The sequence below is a fragment of the Molossus molossus genome, unplaced genomic scaffold (genome assembly GCF_014108415.1).
Source record: "Molossus molossus isolate mMolMol1 unplaced genomic scaffold, mMolMol1.p scaffold_m16_p_1, whole genome shotgun sequence".
In the NCBI taxonomy this organism is placed as follows: Eukaryota; Metazoa; Chordata; class Mammalia; order Chiroptera; family Molossidae; genus Molossus; species Molossus molossus.
Genome location: NW_023425344.1, coordinates 164297590 through 164322383, shown reverse-complemented (window position 1 = coordinate 164322383; position 24794 = coordinate 164297590). Strand labels below are relative to the sequence as shown.

The following is a 24794-nucleotide window of genomic DNA, read 5'->3' as shown; positions in this document are numbered from 1 at the left end:
ATAAAAAGAAAAGAATTACTGATATGCTACAACATTGATGAATCTTAAAAACGTTATGCTCTAAAAAAAGCCAGTCACTGAAGACCACATCTTTTACAGTTGTATTCAGGAATTTGCGTGCCATCTTGGACAGGGGCCACGCTAATCTTCTCTGTATAAGTCTATTTATAAAAAATGTCTAACCAGGTAAACTTACAGAGACAGAAAGTAGATTACTGATTACCTAGGGCCTGGAGCAGGTGGAGATGGATAACTAGGAGGAAAATGCTAATAGGTATTCTTATTTTGGGGATGATGGAATATTCTAAAATTGACTGTACAACTCTATATACCAGGTAATGTAAATACTAAAAACTATTCACTTTAAGAGGGTGAACTGTATAGTGTGCAAATTATATTTCAATATAGCTGTTTTTATTTATTTTTAATTAATTCATTTATTTTTTAATCCTCACCAAAGGATATTTTTCCATTTATCTTCAGATAAAGTGGGAGGGAGGGAGAGGGGGACAGAGGGAGAGAGGGAGAGAGGGGGACAGAGGGAGGGAGGGGGAGAGAGGGAGGGAGAGAGAGAGAGAGAGAGAGAGAGAGAGAGGGAGAGAAACATCGGTGTGAGAGAGACACATTGATTGGTTGCCTCCCGCATGACCCTGTCCAGGGCTGGGGACCAAATCGCAACTGAGATACATGCCCTTGACTGGAATTGAACCTGCAACTCTGGTCTGTAGGCTTATGCTCTAACCACTGAGCCACTGGTCAGGGAATAACATTTGTTTTTTGAAAATAGGACTACTGGAAAGGAATTCATGTATTCTTTAAGAGGAGTTGGTTTTGACCTTCAGAGCAAGGGTTTGGATGGAAATGATTTAAATTAAAAAGATACCTAGTATTTTACAAGGGCAAGCAGAAGAAAGAAGAAAAGGGAGAGCAAATTAGATAGCAAAATCTCTGAACTGAGAGAAAGACATAACACATTCTTAGTCTTGTAGAAATGGTTCTTTATAAAGAACTAAGGCACACACAGGTTTATAACACTTTGCATGAACAAGAAGAAAAGGTAAAGATAATCTGCCAGCATTTGAATTCTACCTTTTACATATTAAAGCTTTATATTAACACATGTTCTTGATATAGACCCATTTCTGGGAAGCTGGCCTGAGGGCGAAAACCATTTTTAGCCATTAGACTTACCACTCGGCTGAAGTATTCATCTAAAACTTCCACAAAGTTATGGATGAATTCATAAATTGCCATCTCATTCTGAAATAAAAAAGGAAGGATGCAATTAGTTTTAGTACGGCCCATGTGCCAGACAGGGAGCTGCCCAGTCAGCAACCAGGTTTTAGAGCACGTGGCTAGTACACAGATAATGTGAGCAAGGTAGCTTCCCACGGACAAATATACCCAGCACAATTTTATGACTCAGTTGTTTCAAAGAAGTTTATTAAGCCCTGTCCAGTTTTCTCGGTGGTTAGAGCGTAGGTCCGCGGACCATAGAGTTGCAGGGTCGATTACAGTCAGGGACACATACTTCAGTTGCAGTTCGATCCCTAGCCTTGGTCAGGGTCACGCAAGAAGCAACCAATCGATGTGTCTCCCTCACATTGATGTTTTCTCTCTCTCTCTCCCTCCCTTCTTCCCTCCCACTCTATCTGAAAATCAATGGAAAAATATCCTTGAGTGAGGGTTAAAATACAAAAAGTTTATTAAGAAGAGAGATGTAGAAAACCTTAACCTCGAAGATTTGTTTAAATTTATTTTTACTTTTTTATTGTTTTATTAATTTATTTTTGTTACAGATGTTTCTCCTTTTTTTCCCCATTGACACCCCAATCCCCATTCCCCCCACCCCATACCCAGCTTTGTTGTCCATGTCCATCGGTTATGCATACATGCATAAGTTCTGTGGTTTATCCCCCCCACCCCGAGGATTGTCAGTCTGTACCCCACTTCCACGTCTCTGGGTCTACCCTGTTCCTCAGACTGTTATGTTCATTATATTCCGTATATAAGTGAGATCATGTGGTATTTGTCTTTTTCTGCTTGGCTTGTTTCGCTTAGGATAATACTTTCCAGGTCCCTCCATGTCGTCTCAAAGGATAAGAGATCTTACTTTCTTATAGCTGCATAGTATTCCATTGTGTATATGTACCACTGCTTTTTTTTTTTTTTTTTTTTTTTATCCTCACCTGAGGACATTTTTCCATTTTTTGTTCAGATAGAGCGGGAGGGAGAGAGAGGAAGAGAGAGAGAGAGAAACATCGATGTGAAGGGACACATCGAGTGGCTGCCACCCGCACGACCAACCAGGGCCGGGGACAAACTGCAACTGAGGTACGTGCCCTTAGTGGGAACCGAACCCGGGTCTCTCAGTACCGCAGGCCGACACTCTAACCGCTGCGCCAAACCGGCCAGGGCTGTACCACTGCTTTTTTGTCCATTCGTCTACTGATAGAGATCTGTTTCCAGATCTTAGCTATTGTAAATAGTGCTGCTATGACCATAGGGGTACATATATTCTTTCTGATTGGTGTTTCAGGCTTCTTAGGGTATATTCCTAGAAGTGGGATCACTGAGTCAAATGGAAGTTCAATTTTTAATTTTTTGAGGTAACTCCGTATTGTTTTCCATAGTGGCTGCACCAGTCTGCATTCCCACAAGCAGTGTACTAGAGTCCCCTTTTCTCCACACCCTCGCCAACACTTGTTGTTTGACCTCGAAGATTTTTTTTAATGTCCATGATGAATCCAGCTGGACTGAAACTGGACTGGGTCTAGAGTTTAGAACCCTGAGCTCTACTCCCCAACTTCACCAACTGGTAGAAGCAATTTTTCAGGTTCTTCATGCCATTACTGTCCCATTTGTGAAGATGGGGAAACCACCTCAAAGTTTGGTCCACAGTTTAAAAAACCGAGAGTTCCAAGTATTTTATATCTTAAATACCCTTTCAGAGTATCCATGGACACAGGTGCTATTGAACTGAGCCTGACATTTCTGAAAATGTGAACTTAAATCTGAGGAGATGTAATTACAACACAATTATGTTCACAGTTTGCTCTGGCCTCTGATATGTCAGTCAATGGTTAATGCCACAAGTGACTGGCCACTACACTTGTCTAAACCACTCCACTGTGCCACATGGAACAAGGGCAGGACACCAGTACTGCTCAGGGTAGAAGAAAGCATTCTGTGGTTTTGTGGATCCTAGGTATCTTTCTTCCACCCTGGCCTGGATAAAGACCAAGATCCTTCAAAAGACTCAAGATAATACTTAGAGAGGCAAGTAGGGAAGAAAATGTCATTGCAGAGATGAACAAAAATCAGACAGTTATGGCTAATTTTCTCGCATCTTCCATAGGCTCTTCTATTATCTTACCTCAGTGTCATTAACTCCAACCACAATGAAGAGCGCTGCATACTGCCGATATATCAGCTTAAAATCCTTATATTCAATGAAAGAGCACTAGACAAAACACAATTAGATTTAATTCCTATGGCTGAAAGGGATTTCTTCAAAATGGCATGCATAATTTTTAGGTTTTGATTTGAGTATCTATTAACACATTCTTACGAACACACATTAAAATGTTACATATCTTTGTCGGTCACCCCTCCTTCCAATAGTTAGGGGAGGACTTGGAAGCATCTCTAGTGGGAAGTGAAGAAGTGGTCTTGGAACAGTCTGAGTGTTCACATGGGTTCCCACCTGTGCTCCTTCTTATTCCTTTGCTTGGCTCTGTATGGAACTCAGCAAGCAAAGATACTGAATAATCGGCATTTTAAACTGTCTCCAATGTAACCCAACACAATAAAGAAGATTTTCTTCTTTCCACTCCCCCTAGGTGTTTTTGGATGTAATTAGAGATTCAATTTTGTACTATTTAACAGTCACCGAAGAGCCAAATATATATAGCATACATGTGTGCAAAAAAATCTCAAAAATCTCAATTTCTTTTTCCTAGACTCATAGAAACAATGTAGACTCTTTTACAAATTATTTAAAGATGCTAGACAAAATCTCTCATTATAAACATTGCTTTGTATGTATTAATCACTAGCTTACCATCAGTGACCTGTGGATAAAGCAACTCCCTTTCCATTCAACTCTCTCCTGTAGTCATTGTACAAAGAGTAATGGGAAGGTGCTGGGTAGACAGGAACTGGGGAGCCAACTGAAGGCACAGTGCTGCCCTTCCTTTGGACTTTTGGGTGTGCTTGACCAAATTAAAGAAAAGAAGGAATCGCCAGAATAAGACCTAAACAAGATGGACGTAAGCAAATTATCAGACATAGAGTTCAGAGTAATGGTTATAAAGATGCTCAAGGAACTTGGTGGGAACTACATCAGCATAAAAAAAATCATAGAAATTATAAATAAGAACCAGGCAGAAATGAAGAATACTATATCTGACATCAAGAATACGCTGGAAGGAATTAAAAGCAGGCTTGATGAAGCAGAGGACTGAATAAATGAATTAGAAGACAAGGTAGAAAAAAAATCACATCAGCAAAAAGAAAAAATACTTAAAAAGCATACAGACAGTTTTAGGGAACTTTGGGACAATATGAAATGGAACAACATCTACATATAGCGGACCAGAAAGAGAAGAAAGTGAGCAAGGGATAGAGAACTTGTTTGAAGAAATAATGACAGAAAATTTCTCTAAGCTAGTGAAGGAAAAAGCCACACAAGTTCAGGAAACAGAGGATACCAATAAAGATTAATCCAAAGAGACCCACCCAAAGACACATCATAATGAAAATAGCAAATGTTAAAGAGAGAATCTTATGGGCAGCAAGAGAGGGACAGTCAGTGACCCACAAGAGAGTTCCTATAAGGCTGTCAGCTGATTTCTTGGCAGAAACACTACAGGCCAGAAGGGGATGGCATGGAGAATTTAAGGTAATGAAAAGCAAGGATCTAAAACCAAGACTACTCTATCCAAAAAGGCTATCATTCAAAATTGAAGGTGAAATAAACAGTTTTCCAGATAAAAAAAAAAAAAGGTTAAAGAAGTTTATTGCCACCAAACCAGCAATGCAAGAAATGTCAAAGGGACTGCTATAAGGAGAATACAGAGAGAGAGGAATATAGCCATAAAAAATAAAAATGGCAGTTAATAGGGACCTATCAATAACCATAAATGTAAATGGTTTAAATGCTCCAATCAAGACACAGGGTAGCTGAATGGATAAGAAAACATGACCCATATATATGCTATCTACAAGAAACCAATCTCAGAACAAAAGACTTACACAGGATGAAAGTGAAGGGATAAAAAATTTTGTTCCATGCAAATGGAAACAAACAAAAAAAAGCAGGGGTAGCAATACTTACATCTGACAAAACAGACTTTAAAGCAAAGGCCATAACAAGAGACAAAGAAGGCCACTACATAATACTAAAAGGATCAATTCAACAAGGGAATATAACCCTGGTAAACATATATACACTCAATATAGGAGCACTTAAATATATTTTAAAAACTCTAAGGACTTTAAGGGCAACATCAATAGCAGTACAGTTATAGGAGGGGACTTGAACACCGCACTGACATCACTGGATAGATCTTCCACATAAAAAAATCAACAAGGAAACAGTGACCTTAAACGACACACTAGATCAGATGGAGAGTATTATGCTAAGTGAAATAAGCCAGTCAGAGAAAGACAAGTATCACATAATCTCACTTATCTGTGGAATGTAATGAACAAAATAAACCAACAAACAAAATAGGCCCAGAGGCATGGTAGCATGGCACAGATTGAGGATCTCAGAGGGAAGAGGGGAGGAAGGGCAGGCAGACATAAACCAAAGAATTTATATGCATAATCCACGGACACAGACAATAGTGTGGAGAAGGCCTGGGGTGGAGTGCGGTGAGGTGGGAACCGGGTAGAGGGGAGCAATGGGGGGAAAATGGAGGACACCTGTAATACCCTCAACAACAAAGATAAAAATAAATTTAAAAAATTAGGATAAAGGTATTAAGTACAGGACCATTCTGCAGCTTCTGGCTCAGTGTAGAGCCACAGTGTGATTTCTACGCAGTTGTATCTTTCAAGGAAACACAACCTATTTGAACAAACTGAGGAACACTTTCAAAGCCTGTCAGGAGTTTCTGACATTGAAAAAGAGTATCAGAGCCCCTTTGTGGATAAAATAAAGACTAAAGCTGAGATTGTGCTACTTTGGTGCCTGGTTATGCCAAAAGTCCAGTAGGTTTCTATTAACGTCTAAAATAATTTAGAATGCATCAAAAATATCTAACAGTATATTCATTTCAAAGCACGTATTTTAAAAAATAACCTATCAGCCCTGGCTGGTTTGGCTCAGCAGCTGGAGCGTCAGTCTGCAGACCAGAGTCTGGGTTCGGTTCCCGCTAGGGGCACGTACAAGAAAAAACAAAACAAAAAAACCCTATCAGTGAAAAGGGTATTTAAAATTGTGGAGTTGAAATTAGAGGAAGATTCAAGCATGAATGCTTCTGGAATGTGTCTACCTTTACTTAAAGTACGTGGCTATTAGCACAGCCCTTAAATAGTTTCTGTTTCCTTTGATAACTACACAAAGCAGTGTATGCCATGACAAGCCAAAGTAGTAATTCAAAGAAGGCTCTTGAGATGTTTCGAATGGAAAATCAATTTAGAAGACAAGGGAAACACAGTTCCAGTGTGTTAACTTCTGAAGCACTGATGTAGCTTAATGTTTTATGACTCAGCAGTGGTTCCCAATAGGCAGCTTTTCCACAGAGGCAGTGAGATGGAGAATTGGCAAAACGAATGGGGGTTTTACACAGGCTTTCTGATTTTCCTCAGTTTGTTCAGCGATTTCCAATGGATTCAAAGTTTAGGACCTGGGTTAAGTAATTCTCCAGTTAAAGTTCTTTGTAAAAGTAAACTCAGTTTAAATAATGCCCATTTTTTATTATTTTAATGATTTAATTTAACCTTAACTTTGGAAGAATAAAATGAATTTGTGGTGTGTTTTTTTTTAATCCTCACCCAAGGTTATTTTTTCAAATATCTTCAGATAGAGTGGGAGGGGGACAGACAGAGAGAGAGAGAGAGAGAGAGAGAGGGAGAGAAAGAAACATCAATGTGAGAGGGACACATCGATTGGCTGTCTCCTGCACAACCCTGACCAGGGCTGGGGACAAACCGCAACCGAGGTACATGCCCTTGACCAGAATCAAACCCACGACTCTTTGGTCTGCAGGCTAGCGCTCTAACCGCTGAGCAAAACAGCCAGAGCTGTTGTTTCATTTTTAACTTCCATTTCTTCTATTTACATAATAAAATAAGAAAGATTCAAATCCAATTTATGTTACTAGTTCCAGTATTATGTTGGTGATAATAAGCAGAAAAAACTGCACTCCACATGAGAATCATATTATTATTCTCTGGTTCAAAGTGGGTCTTGAGTGTTCACCTCTATACTGGTCGCCTGACCTTCAACTTTTGGGTTCAAGAAGACTACCTGCTACAGGTCCTCCTAAGAGTTCCAAAGGCTGAATTCATATGAACAACAAAAAGAAGGAATAAATTGGAGCTGCCACGTCCACGGTGCACTGAGACAAATACGCTGACCTAAATATGGACTTAAGACTTTTTCTGGTTTCCTTTGTTTTTATTTTCCTTAAAGGGATGTAAGGAGAGCTATGCTTCAGTCTTCATTTTACTTCACTTGTTATTTTCTCTAATGGCTGTTGAATGAATGTAGTTCAAAGAAAACGATGACACAGTAATAACAGATATGCTGCTGCTGTGTTGAAGGCAGAGAGAAAAGACAGAACCAGAAACTTACCTGTTCATTGGATCGAGAGAGACAGCTCTTTATGACTTCTGTTTCCAGAAGTGTACGCTTATTAATCTCCACATGTTCATAGTACTTAGAAAGTCGGGTCTGCCCTTGTTTATTCACCATGAGGAAAAATTTTATCATTTTCTTCCTGGCCAGTATTTTTCCAAATATAGGTCAAAAGTTATGGCAAGGGTGGCTGTAACTAGAACCTGCAGGTTGAAAGAATAACAGAAAGGCAAGATCAAATTTCTTAAAATAATCACATTAAATGTATTCTATAGATGAACCAAAAGTAAATACAATGTCTTCTGATATCATTGGTCTTCACTACTATGAACTAAATGAGGTTTTAATAAATAACTACACATTAGGGTTCATTAGTTATCTTCCAAAACATTTCTGAGTATCCACATTTGTTGCATTGGCTCATCGGTCTCATTGGACGTCAACTATATGTCAAGCACCAGAAGAACATGGAGATGCAGTAACAACTTCTAGTCTTCCCACCCAGGCTAGGTAAACAAGTAACAGTGATATGAGGTGATGAGTTATAAATGGTAAGGGCAGGACAAGGAACATTACAGGAGTCGGAAATGGCTTCTCTGTGCTTTTTAAAACATTTTTTTCTTTATTCATTTTTAGAGAAAGGGGAAGGGAGAGGGAGGGAGAGAGAGAAACATCGATGAGAGAACACTGATTGGCTGCCTCCTGCATGCCTCCACTGGGGTTGGGCCCACAACCTGGGCATGTGCCCTGACTGGGAATCAAACCGGTGACCTCTTGGTGCATGGGTACGATGCTCAACCACTGAGCCACATCGGCTGGGCGGGAACGGCTTCTCAAAAAGGGGCATTTAAAAAGTGCTTGAACAATGATCTAGAGGAAGCGATTCTGAGGACGAAAAAGGGGGTATGAAAGCTCTGGGGAGTTCAGTGCTTGTAGTTCAGGGGCAGGAAGAACAGTTACAGGAAACTGAGCTGCTCACATAAAGATGGAAATGGCTTTAGAAATTGTGCTAAGGAAAATGTGCTTTATTTTATGGACAACAGAGACAAGATCTACAGTGAAGCTTTCCTTTCCTTAGTGTTGGAAGCTGTAGTCATAATAGCAGCTATAATAACAAGGCCCTATAACAGGTCCTATAAGGTTCTGTACTAAGCAATTTACATATATTACTTAAGCTTCACAATTCTGAGGCAGGTACTTCTGTTACCCCATTTTGAGGACAAGCAAATTGAAGTTTAGGGATTAAGATAGCGAGCATCCCTGCATTAATTTTGAGGTGAGGTGCAGCTTCGAGGACAAGCACATGCATGGATACCCCTAACTCACTCTCAGCATCCAGGAGTGTATACTTGTGGCTTTATTTCTACCTCAGCTGTATTGAATCTCACGTTTGTTCCTTTTACACAATATAGATTTTGAAATAATCAATTGCAAAGAAAGTACAATATCAATGGCCCGTCCTTCTTTCATCGTAAGAATCGGAGTTGCCTTACCGGCTCATCTGACAATATCACATCCCCATTTGTAGTACCTGTGACAATCAGTGCAAAAGACCCAGGTTAACCACAGCTCTTCAATAAACTTTTGGTTGCTGTGTTCATTCAGTGTTCAGAACAGGATGTTATCTAGACCAGCTCAGACAGGGATGTGACAGCTGTGCCATGGGGGAAACCTGTGGCCACTCACTCCCTTCCCCAGGAAGATTAGCTCACTACTGCAGGCGGAATTGCAACATACTCTGTGCTGTTGAATCATTTGATATTATGTGCTGCTTTTATTCTCCTTACAAATTTATTGCCAGTAAATTATGGAAAGTGACCAGAAAATTAAGATCACTATCCTGTCCGGCCGGTGTGGCTCAGTGGTTGAGTGTTGACCCATGCTCCAAGAGGTCACCAGTTCGATTCCTGGTCGGGGCACATGCCCAGGTTGTGGGCCCAATCCCCAGTGGGGGGCATGCAGGAGGCAGCCAACTGATGTTCTCTTTCATCGATGTTTCTCTCTCTCTCTCTCCCTCTCCCTTCCTCTCTCTCTCTAATATCAATAAAGGAGGGTGGGGGAAGATCACCATCCTTTCTTTTATTCCCGTTCAGCAAAGTCATTTTAAAACCATCTTTATGAAAGACAGAAATTACAATCCTATACCCTAGATACCAACTGCCAGGTAAAAGAAAAAAAATATTGTCTCAAAGGAACTCATGGCTAAACCTTTGCCTTTAAATGCACTGGATGCATTAAGTGGTAAAATAAGATGTAAAATAATCCCATTGAGATGTCACACCCAGGGATCACATTGGTTTCTGCCTTACAAGCACAGCATTCTTTCCCACTGATTTCAGGAGTGAGGATGACATACAAGGATGTGTTGAATTGATACTCATTAGAGTGCAAGTCTCAAGGCATCTAAAGACTTGAATACAACACTTTTTTGCATGCTCACAAATAATTACACAATATATAACTGTAGAATTACACAGGAGTAATAAAATGCACACACAAAATTATAAATTATTTGTTTTGTAAAATCAACAACGCCAAAATGTACAACGCTGAGACTCAGAGACAAGTACGTGTTTGAGAACTGAAGGTGCATGCTTTAAGCACCTAACCTGCTTACTAATCATCAGGGAGGAGGGAAATCAAGTAATTCTGAAACTGAGGCAGGGCAATAAGGAATAAGCTCAGACAAGTGCTGGAACTCCTCTCTTTACATTCAACAACACACAGGGCTGGGGAAGGTATTTTGATAGCCAGGAATTTAGATTCCACACCCAAGTGCCTGTGTGAATGTGTAAAGAAGAAAAAGGAAACTTCACTGGGGGAAGCATTCATTACACAACGAGTGCAAGGGGACCTCCAGTCCAAGACCAGGTTCTCTGGTAAATTCACAGCACGATATGGACACATCAGTGCCCCAGGACCCTATATGATATAAACTTGATGCCTAAGAAAACAGAGACTGGAAAGGCCAAAGTACATATAGAATTGGGCACAGTTTTCAAATTTCTGATGGCGTAGTTCTGGGAGTTAGAACTGGAAGTGTCTCTTGATCGTCATATCCAAAGATGACAAAGAGATTCAACTTGGGTGCCAACTGTGACTCACCGTACTCGCTGCTTTGGGCACTGTGTGGGGAAAGATTCTGGAGTTGTTTTCAGGTTCAGAAGGAAAGAATGCCATCAGTGATTAGTGATGTCGGTCATGGGTTAGAAAGCAGGGTGTGGCAACATATGCACCTTACCAGGCATTCCAGATGTACACTCCCTTCATTTTGCAGAGGGGAAAACTGATCATCTGAAATGCAGGGTGAAGTCCTGAATTCTGGTCTCTGACTCAAAAATGCTGTCTTTAACTTATCACATTGCCTCTTTGCCTCAGTGCATTAAGCGTCATTAAGTGTCCATGTAAGCTTAATAAACATCAATATCAGCTTGCTCTGGGAATGATTAAGTCAGTGTTCTCTTTTCTTTTGTTAATCCTCACCTGAGAATATTTTCTCAAATATTTTCAGATAGAGTGGGAGGCGGGGGTGAGGGGGAGAGAGAGAGACATCGATGTGCGATGTTTCATTGCCTCCTCATCTCTCAAAGGGGAAAAAAAAGTCGCTCCTGCTCTCCTCCCCAAACTCCTAAACACTCTGGTCCTGGAATAGGAAAGAGGCCAGGCAAAGTGGAACAAGATGCGATGGGTGACTGGGAGCACAGAATTGGGACCAAATTCTATACTCACATAGATTACAACTATGTAGAAGGGGCATCTAAATAGCTAAAGACTAGCCCTGGCTGGGCTTGCTCAGTGGTTAGAGCATCGGCCCGTGGACCAAAGAGTCCCGGGTTCGGTTCCCGCTAAGGGCACATACCTCGGTTGCAGTTTGTCCCCGGTTCCTGTTGGGGTTGTGTGGGTGGCAACCAGTTGATGTGTCTCTCTCACATCGATGTTTCTCTCTCTTTAAAAATAAATAAATAAATAGCTAAAGATTAAAAAGAGACCAAATAGAAATCATACAAAAACAAGAAGAAATAAAACAAACAAAAAAAGAAAAAGAGACCAGACAAATGAGTCTTGAAAACACTGTGCTAAGTGAAAGAAGCCAGTCACAAGGACAACATATTATATGATTCCATTTACATGGACTGTCCAGAATAGGCGCATCTACAGAGATGGGAAGTAGGTTAAACACTGCCAGGGGATTGGGTTTCAAAGGGTAAGGCCTAAGTGGTATAGGGTTCTGGTGATGGTTGCACAAATATGTGAGTATATAGAAGCCACTGAATTGTAGACTTTGAAAAGGTGATCTATATAATATGTGAATTATATCTTTTTTTTTATCCTCACCCACAGACATTTTTACATTTATCTTCAGATAGAGTGGGAGGAAGACAGAGAGAGAGAGAAACATGGACGTGAGAGACACATCGAGTGGCTGCCTCCCACAGGACCCCAACCGGGGTCAGGAACAGACTGCAACCGAGGTACGTGCCCTTAGCGGGAACCGAACAAAGGACTCTGGTCCGTGGGCCAACGCTCTAACTGCTGAGCCAAACCGGCAGGGCTATGAATTATATCTTAATAAAGCTGTTAAAAAAAAAAAAAAAAAAAGATAAACAGATAGACCAGACAATCAGAAAGAGCTCCCAATGGCCAAGCTAGAATGAACAGAATGACAAATAATGTACTAGATTATAACCCCTAACAGGAAGACAAGTAACACAATAAAAAAATGAATCTGAAAATATATTTGAACAAAGAGGATACATGAATGGCTAATAAGCACGTGTAACAATGTTCATCATTAATCTTTAGGAAAATGCAAGTTAAAACCACAAGAAGATACCACCTCACACCCACTTGAATGGCTATCATCAAAAAGGCAGAAATAAGTGCTGGTCAGGATGTGGAGACACTGGAACCTCATGTGAGTGCTGCTGGGAATATACATATTACAGCTATTTTGGAAAACAATTTGGCAGTTTGTTAAAAAGTTAAACACAAATTTACCATATTATCCAGCAATTCTAAGTATACACCCGAGAACTGAAACATATGTGCACAAAAGGACTTGTACATGAATATCCCCAGAAGCATTATTCATAATAGCCCCAAAGTGGAAACAACCCAAATGCCTATCAGCTAATGAAGAGATAAACAAAATACGGTATTTCTATGTACAATGGAAAACAATTCAGCAATAAAAGGGAACAAAATATTGCTACATGCTATAAAAAAATGGATGAATCTTGAAAACACTGTTAAGTGAAAGAAGCCAGCAGCAAAATTCTACCTGTTGTATAATTTCATTAACATGAAAAATCCAAATAAGTCAAATCTACAGATAGAAACTATATTAGTGGTCACCGAAGGCCAGAAGAGGGAGATTTGGGGCAAAATGGGATGGGATTTCTTTTTGGAATGATGTACATCTTTTAACACTAGATTGTGGTAATCTTTGTACAACTTTGTCAATTTACTAAAAATTATTATACATGTACATTGTATAAAGTTCAGAGCTACCATGAAATAATAAGCAGAAAAGGAATTATACCAAAATGTATTTTGCTTAAATCTAGATGGTAGGATTAAGGGCAATTTTTATTCTCAATCTTTACTTTATTTTCCAAGTTTTAAGAGATGCATTACTTTTTTTTTCCCAAGCAAAAGCAAAATTTACTTGAAAAATAGATAGACTCAGCCCTGGCCAGTGTGGCTCAGCGGCTGGAGCATCGGCCCGAGGACCAACGAGTCACAGGTTTGATTCCGGTCAAGGGTATGTACCTCAGTTGCGGTTTGTCCCAGGCCCTGGTCAGGGTTGTGCAGGAGGCAACCAATCAATGTGCGTCTCTCACATTGATGTTTCTCTCTCTCTCTTTCTCCCCCTCCCACTCTATTTGAAGATAAATGGAAAAATATCCTCAGGAGAGGAGAAAAATAGAAAAAAAGACAGATTCCCCACAGTGGGGAGGGGACCCAAGGGGGTTGTCCAAGAGATGCATTACTTTCTATGTCACACACACAAGGTTTGTTTAAAAGTTGGGCTGCATTATATAATTTTGCAGAATTATCCAACTGAAAAATGTTTACTCTGAATAATGACGCTATTGTTTCATTTGTTATGGCATTTCTAAATGCCATATTTCTTTAAAATATGTACTGTTTTTCAAGATGGATGTACCGAGAGCATCTAATTAGTATGGCCTACACATGGGAACTGTGGAAATAGCAGCTGCTAGGTTCTGTTTGCCACACCATACCAATTCATTCCATAAGCCTCAAAGTAATTTAGCGGTTTCTGAACTTCTCCACACTTAAATGAGGGGAAATCACACTGGTCAGTAGCAGATTTTCATCTAATTTGAAGCACTTTCCTCAGAGTTTGTTATATGTTACACTTTCTATTTTTAGTCACTAAAAGAGTTTGTTTCTTTGCTTTAGAATTCACTGGAATTCTACAGTGATTCAGTTTTCTCATCTGTCAACTGGGAATGACAGCTGCCTCAGACTCGCTGTGAGGACTAAATGAGATAAAGGGAATGGAAAGCACTCAACGGAGTCCCCCCTTTTCCTCCACACCCACCCCAGCATAAGCTAGATATTCTTCCTAACAGACTCCTTCTGTGCCAGTTCTACTGAAATTTGACTCGAAGCAACCTGTCACCCACTGTGCCTTTCTTTTAAGCTATTCTCCTTCTCCTTGTTCCCTATTTGTCTCTCCAAACCTCTCCTTTATGACTCGACATACATTTCAGTAGCTTCTGCTGAGACTTTTGTTAAATCTCTGGGTTACTCAAGAAATATTTCAATATCATTTCGGCCTGGGCCAGGTAGCTCTGTTGGTTAGAGTGTTGGCCCAATATGCCACGATTGTGGGTTTGACCCCCAGTCAGCGCACATACAGAAATCAATCAATGAATGCATAAATAAATGGAAGAAAAAAAATCGATGTTTATCTTTCTATCTCCCTCCCCTTCTCTCTCTGAAATAAATTTAAAACACAAAAACTCTCTACACCGAAAGGTGGCAGGTTCAATTCCCGATCAGGGCACATACCCAGGTTTCGGGTTCAATCCCAGGTTGGGATGTGTGAGGGGGGCAACCAATCGATATTTCTCTCTCACATTAATGTTTCTCTCTCTTTCTAAAATAAAAAAGTGTATTGTTTAATTTAAAAAATATTTCAACATTTGATTAATTTGGCATTAAACATATATGCATGCTGCTTTTTTTCTACTCAAATGGTTTTTAAATAGCTAAAACATAAAATGTTAAATTCAATTAAATTCAAGATTTGTGGAAATCCTGAAGCCATCATTTCTGCAGAAAAATTAGGAAAACACTTTGAGAAGAAACCTTAATAATATGATCTATAATTTTTCTAACAGTGTATGTGAAAAATTCCAAATCTTCATTTATCTCTCAGATCTTGATCTGAAGCCATTTTTGGTAAATTCATTAAAGTCTCATTAAATTCTGGTCCAAAACAGAATATAAACTCAACTACGTATAGTTATTTGTAACTTTAAAACATAAAAAAAATAGCCCTGGCCAGTTTGGCTCAGCGTTTAGAGCGTCAGCCTGTGGACCAGAGACACCTGGGTTCGGTTCCCGCTAAGGGCATGTACCTCGGTTGCAGTTTGTCCCTGGCCAGGTTGGGGTTGTGTGGATGGCAACCAGTTGGTGTGTCTCTCTCACATTGATGTCTCTCTCTCTCTTCCTCCCTCTCTCCTTCCTGCTCTATCTGAAAGGCAAAAATGTCCTCGGGTGAGGATAAAAAAATAAAGCTGGAAGTTTTACTGAAAAGGGTAGATGACTTTATTTTTGGAGATGTTCAAGGATAAGACTTTCTATCCTAAATTGGGGGGTGGGGATGAAAGAATGTTTAAGGTCTTTATAGCAACATGATTAAGGCAGGGGAAAAAGATTTCCAAAACTGAGAATGAGGAGTTTATACACTATAAATAGACCATTACATTGTCTATCTGAAAGTAGTAGTTTTATTTTTACTTGTTAGTCATCTGTGTGTGTGTGTAGTGGGGGATGGAGGGGTTGAGAATAGACTGTCCACCAGTCATTTGCCAGACAACTACAGACTATCAGATCTGTTGGTGGTGGGGGGTGTGCACAGTTTAAAGATACAAACTGCTAATGGTTGGCATTCAAATGAGCCTGCTGTATCTCGCCTTCCACTCTTTTGAGGATAGAGAAGCTTATTTGGGACAAGTAACTGGACTCAACCTTCCCATTACTACACACAGTGCAGATATCATATATCTTTCCAAACCAAAATACAATTTTTCTTTAAAAATTATAATTTATTTATTTATTTATTATTTGTCTGTTTTTTAATCCTCTCCTGAGAAAAAGAGAGGGGAGGAGGAAGAAAGAAACTTTGATGTGAGAAACATTGATAGGTTGCCTTCCATAGTACCCGCCCTGACTAGGGAAGGAACCTACACCCAGGTATATATATCCCCTGACTGGGAATGGCCGGGCTCTTTCATTCGGTAATTTGTTTTGAAATTTAAATTAGGGAGCTAATTTTTACTTTGATATAACGTGGGCATGGGTTAGAGGTGGAGAAGAAATAGCCTTGTGTAGTTAATCTTATTCTAAATTGTTTGGTTAAAATTAGCCACACAAATTAAATATTTGTGCTCAATGACTAAAAACCTCCACACCCAAAATTTTAGTTTTAAAGAAGCAACAGGGACCAGAGATTTAGAAATCTCCTAGCTGGGATCCTTCAGGATTTGGTATTGTGACGTTACAATGAGTCAATGAGGAGGGACTCCAGAAGGGAACTAGGATCACTATGTAACACTTCCCATTCCTATAAAATGGTGAATCCTGTTTCACCATCAAATTAGAAATGTATTTCAAACCAGAGGTTCGAATTCTGATAAATTTAATTTCTGTATTTCTTTCCTTTTTTAAAAAAATAGTCTTTCTTTATTATTTTAGAGAGAGCGGAAGGGAGAGAGAGAGAGACAGAAACATCGATGAGAGAGAACATCAACTGGCCACCTCCTGCATGTCTCTCCACTGGGGATCGGGCCCACAACCTGGGCATGTGCCCTGACCAGGAATTGAACTGGTGACCTCTTGGTTCATGGGTCAACGGTCAACCACTGAGCCACACGGCTGAGCAATTTCTGTATTTCTTAACTTAGACTCTGTCACTTCTTGTTGGACATCTGTTTTCCTATAAAAACTGTGGAAGATAGACAAAGATAGATTTTCCTTATACATTTTTCCCTTTTCTGAAGAGTAGTGAGTGATCTAGTAGCACTGCATAAGGATTGAAATGACAGGCTTCTAAGTGCTTTTATAAAGTCAAGGACAATGTTACAGATTTAAATTCAAATCAAACTAAAGGAATTCAGAATTGAAAATTTGATATGCTGATGGCTCCTATAGTTGTGTGTCAAACAAGGAAGAAAAACAAACAAACAAAAAACCAAAACTTCACTGGGATGCAAAGGAATCTCACTTTATACAAACCATCTAAGAAGTTGACTATAAAATGAATTTAGCTGCAATACCAAAATTATGGAAACTTTTTCTATAAAACAATCACTCCATAATTTATCTGCAATTAATCTGTTTAAACATTATAAAGTCTTTTACCCCAATGTTCACATTACCTGGGGAAAAAATTAGTTACCAGAAAAACATACAAGAAAATAGTACTATGAAACTAGAGCTATGTATTAAGGGTATTATTTAAGACCTTCCTAATTAAAGTGTGTCCTAAGTTAAAAATCAAGCACTACTAAAAACTACATTAATATTTCTGGAGCCTGGAGATATCCCTTAGAAAATTACAACTCCAGTAACAAATTTTCTTTGCAGGTTATCACTCTGAAAAAAGCAATAAAATACAAAAATTACTGCATTAAACCTGAATTTGGGAATTAGTTTACGTACCCCACAGGATCTATCTTTTTTGTTAGTAAAAGGGCCACAACTAACTCTAATTCAAGTGAGTAATTAATGCTCCCAATGTCTGACGGTGGTCATCAAAGACCTCCAGAGCTCTAACCTGTAATATGATGTGTGAACATGACCCAACCCAACAAACCACTCATGAAGGGAGAGAGAACAGTAGAAAACACTTACACAGCGCTTCCTAAACAGCCAGACACTGTTTTGAACACTATACCCTATATTCATTTAATCCTCAAAACAGCTCTACTAGTTAGAGACTTTTTTTTTATCTCCACTTCACAGGTGTGAAACTTGCCAAAGGACACTCAGTAAAATGGGGGAGGAAGGACCCACTTCCTGCGGGCCTGGCTCTGGCATGGGTGCTCTCACCACACACTGTATCTCCAGTAATTCAGTGCCGGCTGTAATAAGGTGGGTGCACAGTCACTGCCCATTCACCACTGCAAACCTAGCTCTGACCCTCTACACAAAAGTGTTTACTGGCTAATATGGATATTGCGGCAGTTTCAATCTTGATTCTGGAGCATATGACAAAAGGTGCAATTCTAACAGATCAGTTCCTCTTAGCTGATCTCAACATGGAGCCTATTATGCCTCCAAAGTGGCTCAATCAGATAATGTGAAAATTTAGGACAGTAAAGCTCATACTACTACATTTACTACAGTGTGTTTAACATTTGTGGTTAGACTTAAACTTCTAAAATTCTTATGTCTGATTTGCTCTTTAGTGAATTCAGCTAATCTCCTTTTTTAGTTACAATAAATAAAACATACCCAGCAAATGTTGTCCAAGGGAAGTTTTCAGACGTGTATCTGAATTTAGTATCATTCTCATTCAGATCGGATGTCAGGGTAAACGCTGAGCCTTTTCAGTGGCCTGCTTGGCTGCCCTTTGCTAGGAGCCTTTTTGCTTTTCTCAGTTTCACAACCAAGTGTAGCAACATGTTACAGCTCCTGTTGAAATTGTAAATGGGAGATTCCAGTGCCTGCCCAACAGCTGCCCAGAGGATATTCATACTTAAATTGACACTCATTTATATCTCACAATCTTTGAATAGCAAAAATGTCACAATTACTTTAGTAGTGGTCAAATAAAACTATTTCAACAACAGGACTATAATAAGTAACTTTGGGTTAAATAGCAGGCGATTTAAATTCTAAATGCTAAAATTGAAGAGAGAGGCAGCAGCCCTGGCCGGTTTGTCTCAGCGGTTAGAGCGTTGGCCTGTGGTCCAGAGAGACCTGGGTTCGGTTCCCTTCAAGGGCACGTAACTCGGTTGCAGTTTGTCCCCGGCCCTGGTTGGGCCGTGTGGGTGGCAACCACTCGATGTGTCCCTTTCATGTTGATGTACCCCCCCTACCTTCACTCTATCTGAACAAAAAATGGAAAAATGTCCTTGGGTGAGGATAGAAAAAAAAAAAGAGAGAGCGGCAACAAAGAAGTTTTGTGATCTCCCAGAATGCCCCCACGAAAACGGTGAGAACAGCTAGGCCAAAAAAAAATTTCTGTAGGCAACATCTTTACCAACAAACTAGGTGCAAAACATCCCCTGGAACTCTAGAACAGCAATTTTTAACTGGTGTGCCACAAGAATTTTTTTTCTTTATTGATTTTTAGAAAGAGAGGGAGGGAGAGGGAGAGAGAGAGATAGAATCATCGATGAGAGAACATTGATTGGCCGCCTCTGGCACGCCCCCAAGAATTTTTTAAATGTGCAGTACATGAATGACTATTTAATCGGGGCACTGATCTCTTTTCCCTTAGAATGTCAAATAAAAATATGATAACAGCCCTGGCCGGTTGGCTCAGCGGTTAGAGCGTCCGCCTGCGGTCGGGAGAGACCCGGGTTCGGTTCCCGCTAAGGGCACGTACCTCGGTTGCAGTTTGTCCCCGGCCCTGGTTGGTCGTGCGGGTGGCAGCCACTCGATGTGTCCCTTTCACATCGATGTTTCCCTCTCTCTCTCTCCCTCCCACTCTGTCTGTACAAAAAATGGAAAAATGTCCTCGGATGAGGATGAAAAAAAAAAAAATATGACAACAGCCAACACAATATTAGCCACCCAGTATGAACAAATCGAAATTATACCTACGTTTTTGGTCAGAATGGCAAAAAATACATATATTTTTGGTGTGCTGCATAATTCTAGTAATTAGTTTATATGTGCCATGAGATGAAAAAGGTTGAAAATCACTGCTCCAGAACACTAATGGGTAGGATCAAACTATCCTCAGCAACAAGAAGGGGGTGACAATAGCTGTGCTGACAGAGCCAAGGGTTGAAAAAGTAGAATTAAAAGAGTCAAAAGAGCCAAGGAGCCCAGAAATCACCAAGTTGTCATTCAGAGCCTCCACCCTTGAAGTGAGAACCCTGTGAGTGAATCTAAGAACCACAGTGGGAGCAGAGAGGAGAAACACCCAACGTCCGGAACCTCTTCTAGGAGGACGGACCCTGCGTGGGGAGGCTAGAACACAATGTGTTGAAAGACAGCTAGCTATCAGCCTTAGCTGGTGATCAAGTTTCATACATTACTAAAATTGAGACAACTAGACAATCTATACTGCCTGATGTGATACATTAGAAAATACATTGCATCCCTAATGAAGAAGTATTTTTGCCAATAAAGGTAAAACCTGAATCAATCTTAGCCTTTATACCTAACGTCTAGTTTATTGAAAATATGGGGTGGGGGAGGTATATGCTAAATAATACCAGAAAATTGAAATCAGCTAAACATGGGAAATTCTACAGGTTAAATTAACCTTGCCTCCTCAACAAATAAATAGCATGATGATGGGGAATGAGAAGAAAGCAAATCAAAAAGGAAGTAAAGCCCTGGCCAGTGTGGTATCATCCCACCCACCAAAAGGTTGCTGGTTTGATTCCTGGTCAAGCTCATGCCTGGGTTTTGGGCTCTATCCCCGGTGGACGGGGTGCATGCAGGAGGCAGCTGATCATGGATGTTATGCTTTCACATTGATATTTCTCTTTCTCTCTCCCTCTACCTTCCTCTCTAAAAATCAATAAAAAAAATCTTTAAAAATGAATAATAATAATAATAATATTAGGGGTACTAATAAAAGAACTAAAGACATATTAGCTAAATGAAATATGTAGTTTTTTCATCCTGTTTGAAATCATCGACTTTTTTTTTTAAAAAAGCACACCAGTGCCCAGCCGGTGTTGCTCAGTGGTTGAGCATTGACCCATGCATCAAAAGGTTGCTGGTTCAATTCCCGGTCGGGGCACATGCCTAGTTTGTGGGCAAAATCCCCAGTGAGGGGCTTGCAGGAGACAGCCAATCGATGTTCTCTCTTGTCGATGTTTCTATCTCTCTCTCCCTCTCCCTTCCTCTCTCTAAAATCAATAAAGAAAAAAAAAAAGCACACCAGTTTTCACCCTGACCGGTTTTGCTCTGTGGTGGTTAGAGCGTCAGCCCATAGACCAGAGTCGCGGGTTCAATTCCAGTCAAGGGCACGGTTCAGTCCCTGGCCCTGGTCGAGGTTGGGGGGGGGGGGGGCAACCAGTTGATGTGTCTCTCTCACGTTGATGTCTCTGTCTCTCTATCTGAAGGCAAATGGGAAAATATCCTCGGGTGAGGATTTAAAACAAAACAAAACAAAACAAAAACACCTATAGAACAAGAAGCAAAGGTCAATAGGAGTTATTTACGATATTTTTTAATTGATTTTTTAGAGAGAGATAGATAGAAACATCGATGTAAGAGAGACAAATAGATTGCCTCCTATATGCCCCCCACTGAGGATCGAGCCCTCAACCCAGGCATGTGCCCTGACTGGTAATCAAACCAGGACCTCTCAGTCCGTGGGACGACGCTCAATCCACTGAGCCACACCAGCCGGGCAGTAAGAGTTATTTAAAAATAAAAATTCTTCAATCTTTTTTGTGGGTTAATTGTTATGTACTTTAGGCTAGTCTATTAATAGAAAGACAAAACTAAAGGTTACCATTGTTTAAAAATATGTTGCTATAAAAAATAAGTTTTTGTGAATTTTGTTGCCTAATTTAAAACATTCTCCAAAGAGAAAACTGTCTATAACACAGATTTCCCAGGCAAGGTGAATGTGTCTGATATCATTCTTTTGAACATTCTCCCCAGCTGCTCTAACAGGAGACAAACAATTCCAAGATTGTTCAATTATTACCTAGGAAAGTTTTGGCCATTTCCCACTGTCACATTTTCCAGTCATTTGATTCTCATGTTTATAGACCTCGTTGTTCACTTTTAGCCCATGTCCGGGACTCAGCTCCAGGCAATTCTTTATTTCCTTCAATTTTGACATCTCTGTGAGTTAGTTATTATACAATATTATCACAGTCTACTGCTTTCTGACTCATAGTACCCAGGAGACAGTTCAGGAATGAACTTGGACTAGAATTTTATATAGCTTGCTGAGTTTCCTAAAGGTTTTGGTGCCTATTTGTCTATAATCCGGGAAGATCCTTTTCCTTTTCTTTACCACACAATATATTATTTGAATAGTTCAAGTGCCCTGCAATGTACTTCTACAATTTTCTTAGCCACAGGCAACTGCTGTAATGAGAAGTAGATATCTGATCTTATTTGGCAGGTCAAACCATGGTACCGGTCAAAGCTGACTCCTCCTTTTCTGTTCCATCTGCATTATACAGTTTGCTTCTTTGGTTTTTGAAAGCAGGCCAGCTCTTCTCAAATATCTTCCTCTGGGCTCTAATATTCACTTGTTCTCTATATTTATAAATGTAAACACTACGCAATTTCCCCAAGTGACTGAATCACCTCAAAACTACCAAAAAAGGATTTCAAAAGTACAAATGATGTGATCACTGTGTAAGGTACATAAATGTCTACTCACTACGCTGTACATCTGAAACTAATATAATATTGTAGGTCATTAATTAAAAATAAATTAAAAAAAAAGACAAAATAAATTAGACAAAAAGTACATATAATTTGGGAACCTGAGACAGCAATATTGAAACAGTAGGAGGCAGAATAGTGAAGGGAGACTTTATTTTTTGTTTCCAAATACACAAACACACTCACTGATGTAAAAGCGAGACCCACTTCCTATTTTACTAAGAGACTGTGGAAGCGACCCAGAACTCTTATCGCAGCTTTCTCTCCTCCCCATGGAGGTAAGAATACTTGTCACAACTTTTCCAGATGACTAAATTAAATGTTTGTGAACCAGTTTGAGCTCTTTGTTAGAAGGATGTCAGGTACACAGTTCTCTGGATATTCAGGTAAATAATTACAGGGCGTCAATAGTTCTCAGAGGGTGAGTCAAAAGTCTTTGTTACATCAGGTTTTATAATAATTAGGAAGAAGGCACCTGAGTGTTAACCACTCTGAACTTATTTAAAAGCCTGGATTTCCTTAACATACTTTTGCTGACATAATATATGTACAGGATATATAACAAGTCCCTTTTTGATCGGATAGAATAAGCACACAGGTTTCTAAGATTAGCTAACGGAAAAGGAAAAAAAAACCCTAAAATCCTAAACTGATTAAAGATATAAATAGGCATTTGTAAAGATCATAAGTAGTATACTGAAACTGAGAGAGTCATGGGAGTGGAGGAGGGACAAACAGACTGAAGAAAGGACCAAAGTTTCAAGGATGAGACTGAAGAGAGGAAGTGACTCAGCCACAGTGTGGGGAGGAAGTTCCAGTTAGGTGAGTTGTAGGCGATAATATGCCTGGGAGAGCTCATTACCTACAGAAGAGAAGATTCTAGGAGCTCACTGCAGTATCCTCAGGAGTCATGGACACAAAGCACAACAGCAATACTGTAAAAAATATTCTCCCAACAGAGGAGAAAATCTTGGTGTCCTTTACATTTAACACTTGAATCAGTTCTGGTTATTGAACCATAAGAGATTACTGGTATAGCGGAAGCAAAAACTATAAAACATGATTGAGGGGGAGGAAAAATATTCGTATTAGTTTATAAATTAAGTTATTCATCAAATATTTATTGGGGATCTCACTGTCCCAGACACTGGAGGTACAGCTCCAAACAAGAGAGGCATGAGTCCTACCCCTTTAGAAGGCAATCCTGCAGATGAATGACTATGATCTGAGCAAAGCAAGGTCAAGGCTTGCACTGACATTATTAAAAACATAATTAAAGTGAATGCAGACATAGTCAATAGAAATACTTCAACAAGAGAGCATAGTAGAAATTTTAGGAGGGATAATTTTAAGACACATCTGGACAGTTATTGAGGAAGTTAGGGTGGTTGGTGCTAAGTAATTTGCCTATAATTATAATGGAAAGTATGTGAGGGAGATTATGTCTCCTTGGTGGATCATCAGGGACCAGCAGAGTATCTGAAAAATAGTAGCCAATCAAGAAAAACTTAAAAAATAAATGAGTGAAGCAAAGATTTGCAGTACCTGTTATGTGCAGGTGCTAGTATGGGTGTCACTGACCAGTATATAGACAATTTCAATATTGTAACAAGTAACAGGAGAAAAGCATGAGATAATATTAGGATGGGGGTCTCTAAAAAATTCAGAGATTTGAAAAGCTCTTTGGAAGAAGTAATACTTGAGCTGAGTTTTGAAGGAAAAAGGTAAGGGGCCCAGTATGTGTTAAATTCCTGTGAAATGAAACATCATTATGCATTTGAGGAACCAAAACAATGCAATTGGCTGGAGAGAAGAACAGGGTGCCATGATGGCGTAGTGTTAGATTAGGTGATAGGAGCCTCTAGAATTTAAAGGACCTCTATATGCTATTCTAAAATTTGGGCTTTATTCTAAATTTGGTGATCACTGAAAGATTTTAAACAGGGAATGACAGGATCAGATCTGCCTTTTGAAGATTGCTGAGGCCATCTGTGGTAGTGGGAGGTGGGGAAAGAACAGAGGTGGGAAGGTTTAAACTAAGAAATGAATGAAGAAAACAGAATAGATATGGGAGCTGGGTGAAAGAAAGGTACTAGACTGCCAGGCCTCAGGTTTGGAAGTAGTGCCACTTACTGAGATAGATAAGAGAAGAGGAGCAGGGTTTTTTGGTTTTCTGAAGGTG

At 39.7% G+C, this 24794-nt stretch overlaps 1 protein-coding gene and 1 non-coding gene across 5 annotated transcripts in view; both read right to left on the bottom strand.

Annotated features, from left to right (window-relative positions):
• AP4S1 (adaptor related protein complex 4 subunit sigma 1) overlaps positions 1–24794 on the bottom strand; it is a 44337-nt gene that overhangs the window by 16681 nt on the left and 2862 nt on the right. The window contains exons 1-5 of one of the 4 annotated variants that reach the window (XM_036276575.1): positions 18527–18722; positions 12648–12735; positions 7808–8013; positions 3377–3463; positions 1192–1260 (exon numbers count right to left, since the gene is read on the bottom strand). In XM_036276575.1, coding sequence (XP_036132468.1) covers positions 1192–1260; positions 3377–3463; positions 7808–7945 — 294 coding nt within the window. In that variant the 5' untranslated portion in view covers positions 7946–8013; positions 12648–12735; positions 18527–18722. Of the gene's footprint in view, positions 1–1191; positions 1261–3376; positions 3464–7807; positions 8014–12647; positions 12736–18526; positions 18723–24794 lie in introns of those variants that run through there. The other 3 variants (XM_036276584.1, XM_036276560.1, XM_036276566.1) reach the window with 3 other exon arrangements.
• On the bottom strand, positions 90–192 carry LOC118621883. The gene has a single exon (XR_004957823.1). It is a non-coding gene; the product is annotated as a U6 spliceosomal RNA (small nuclear RNA).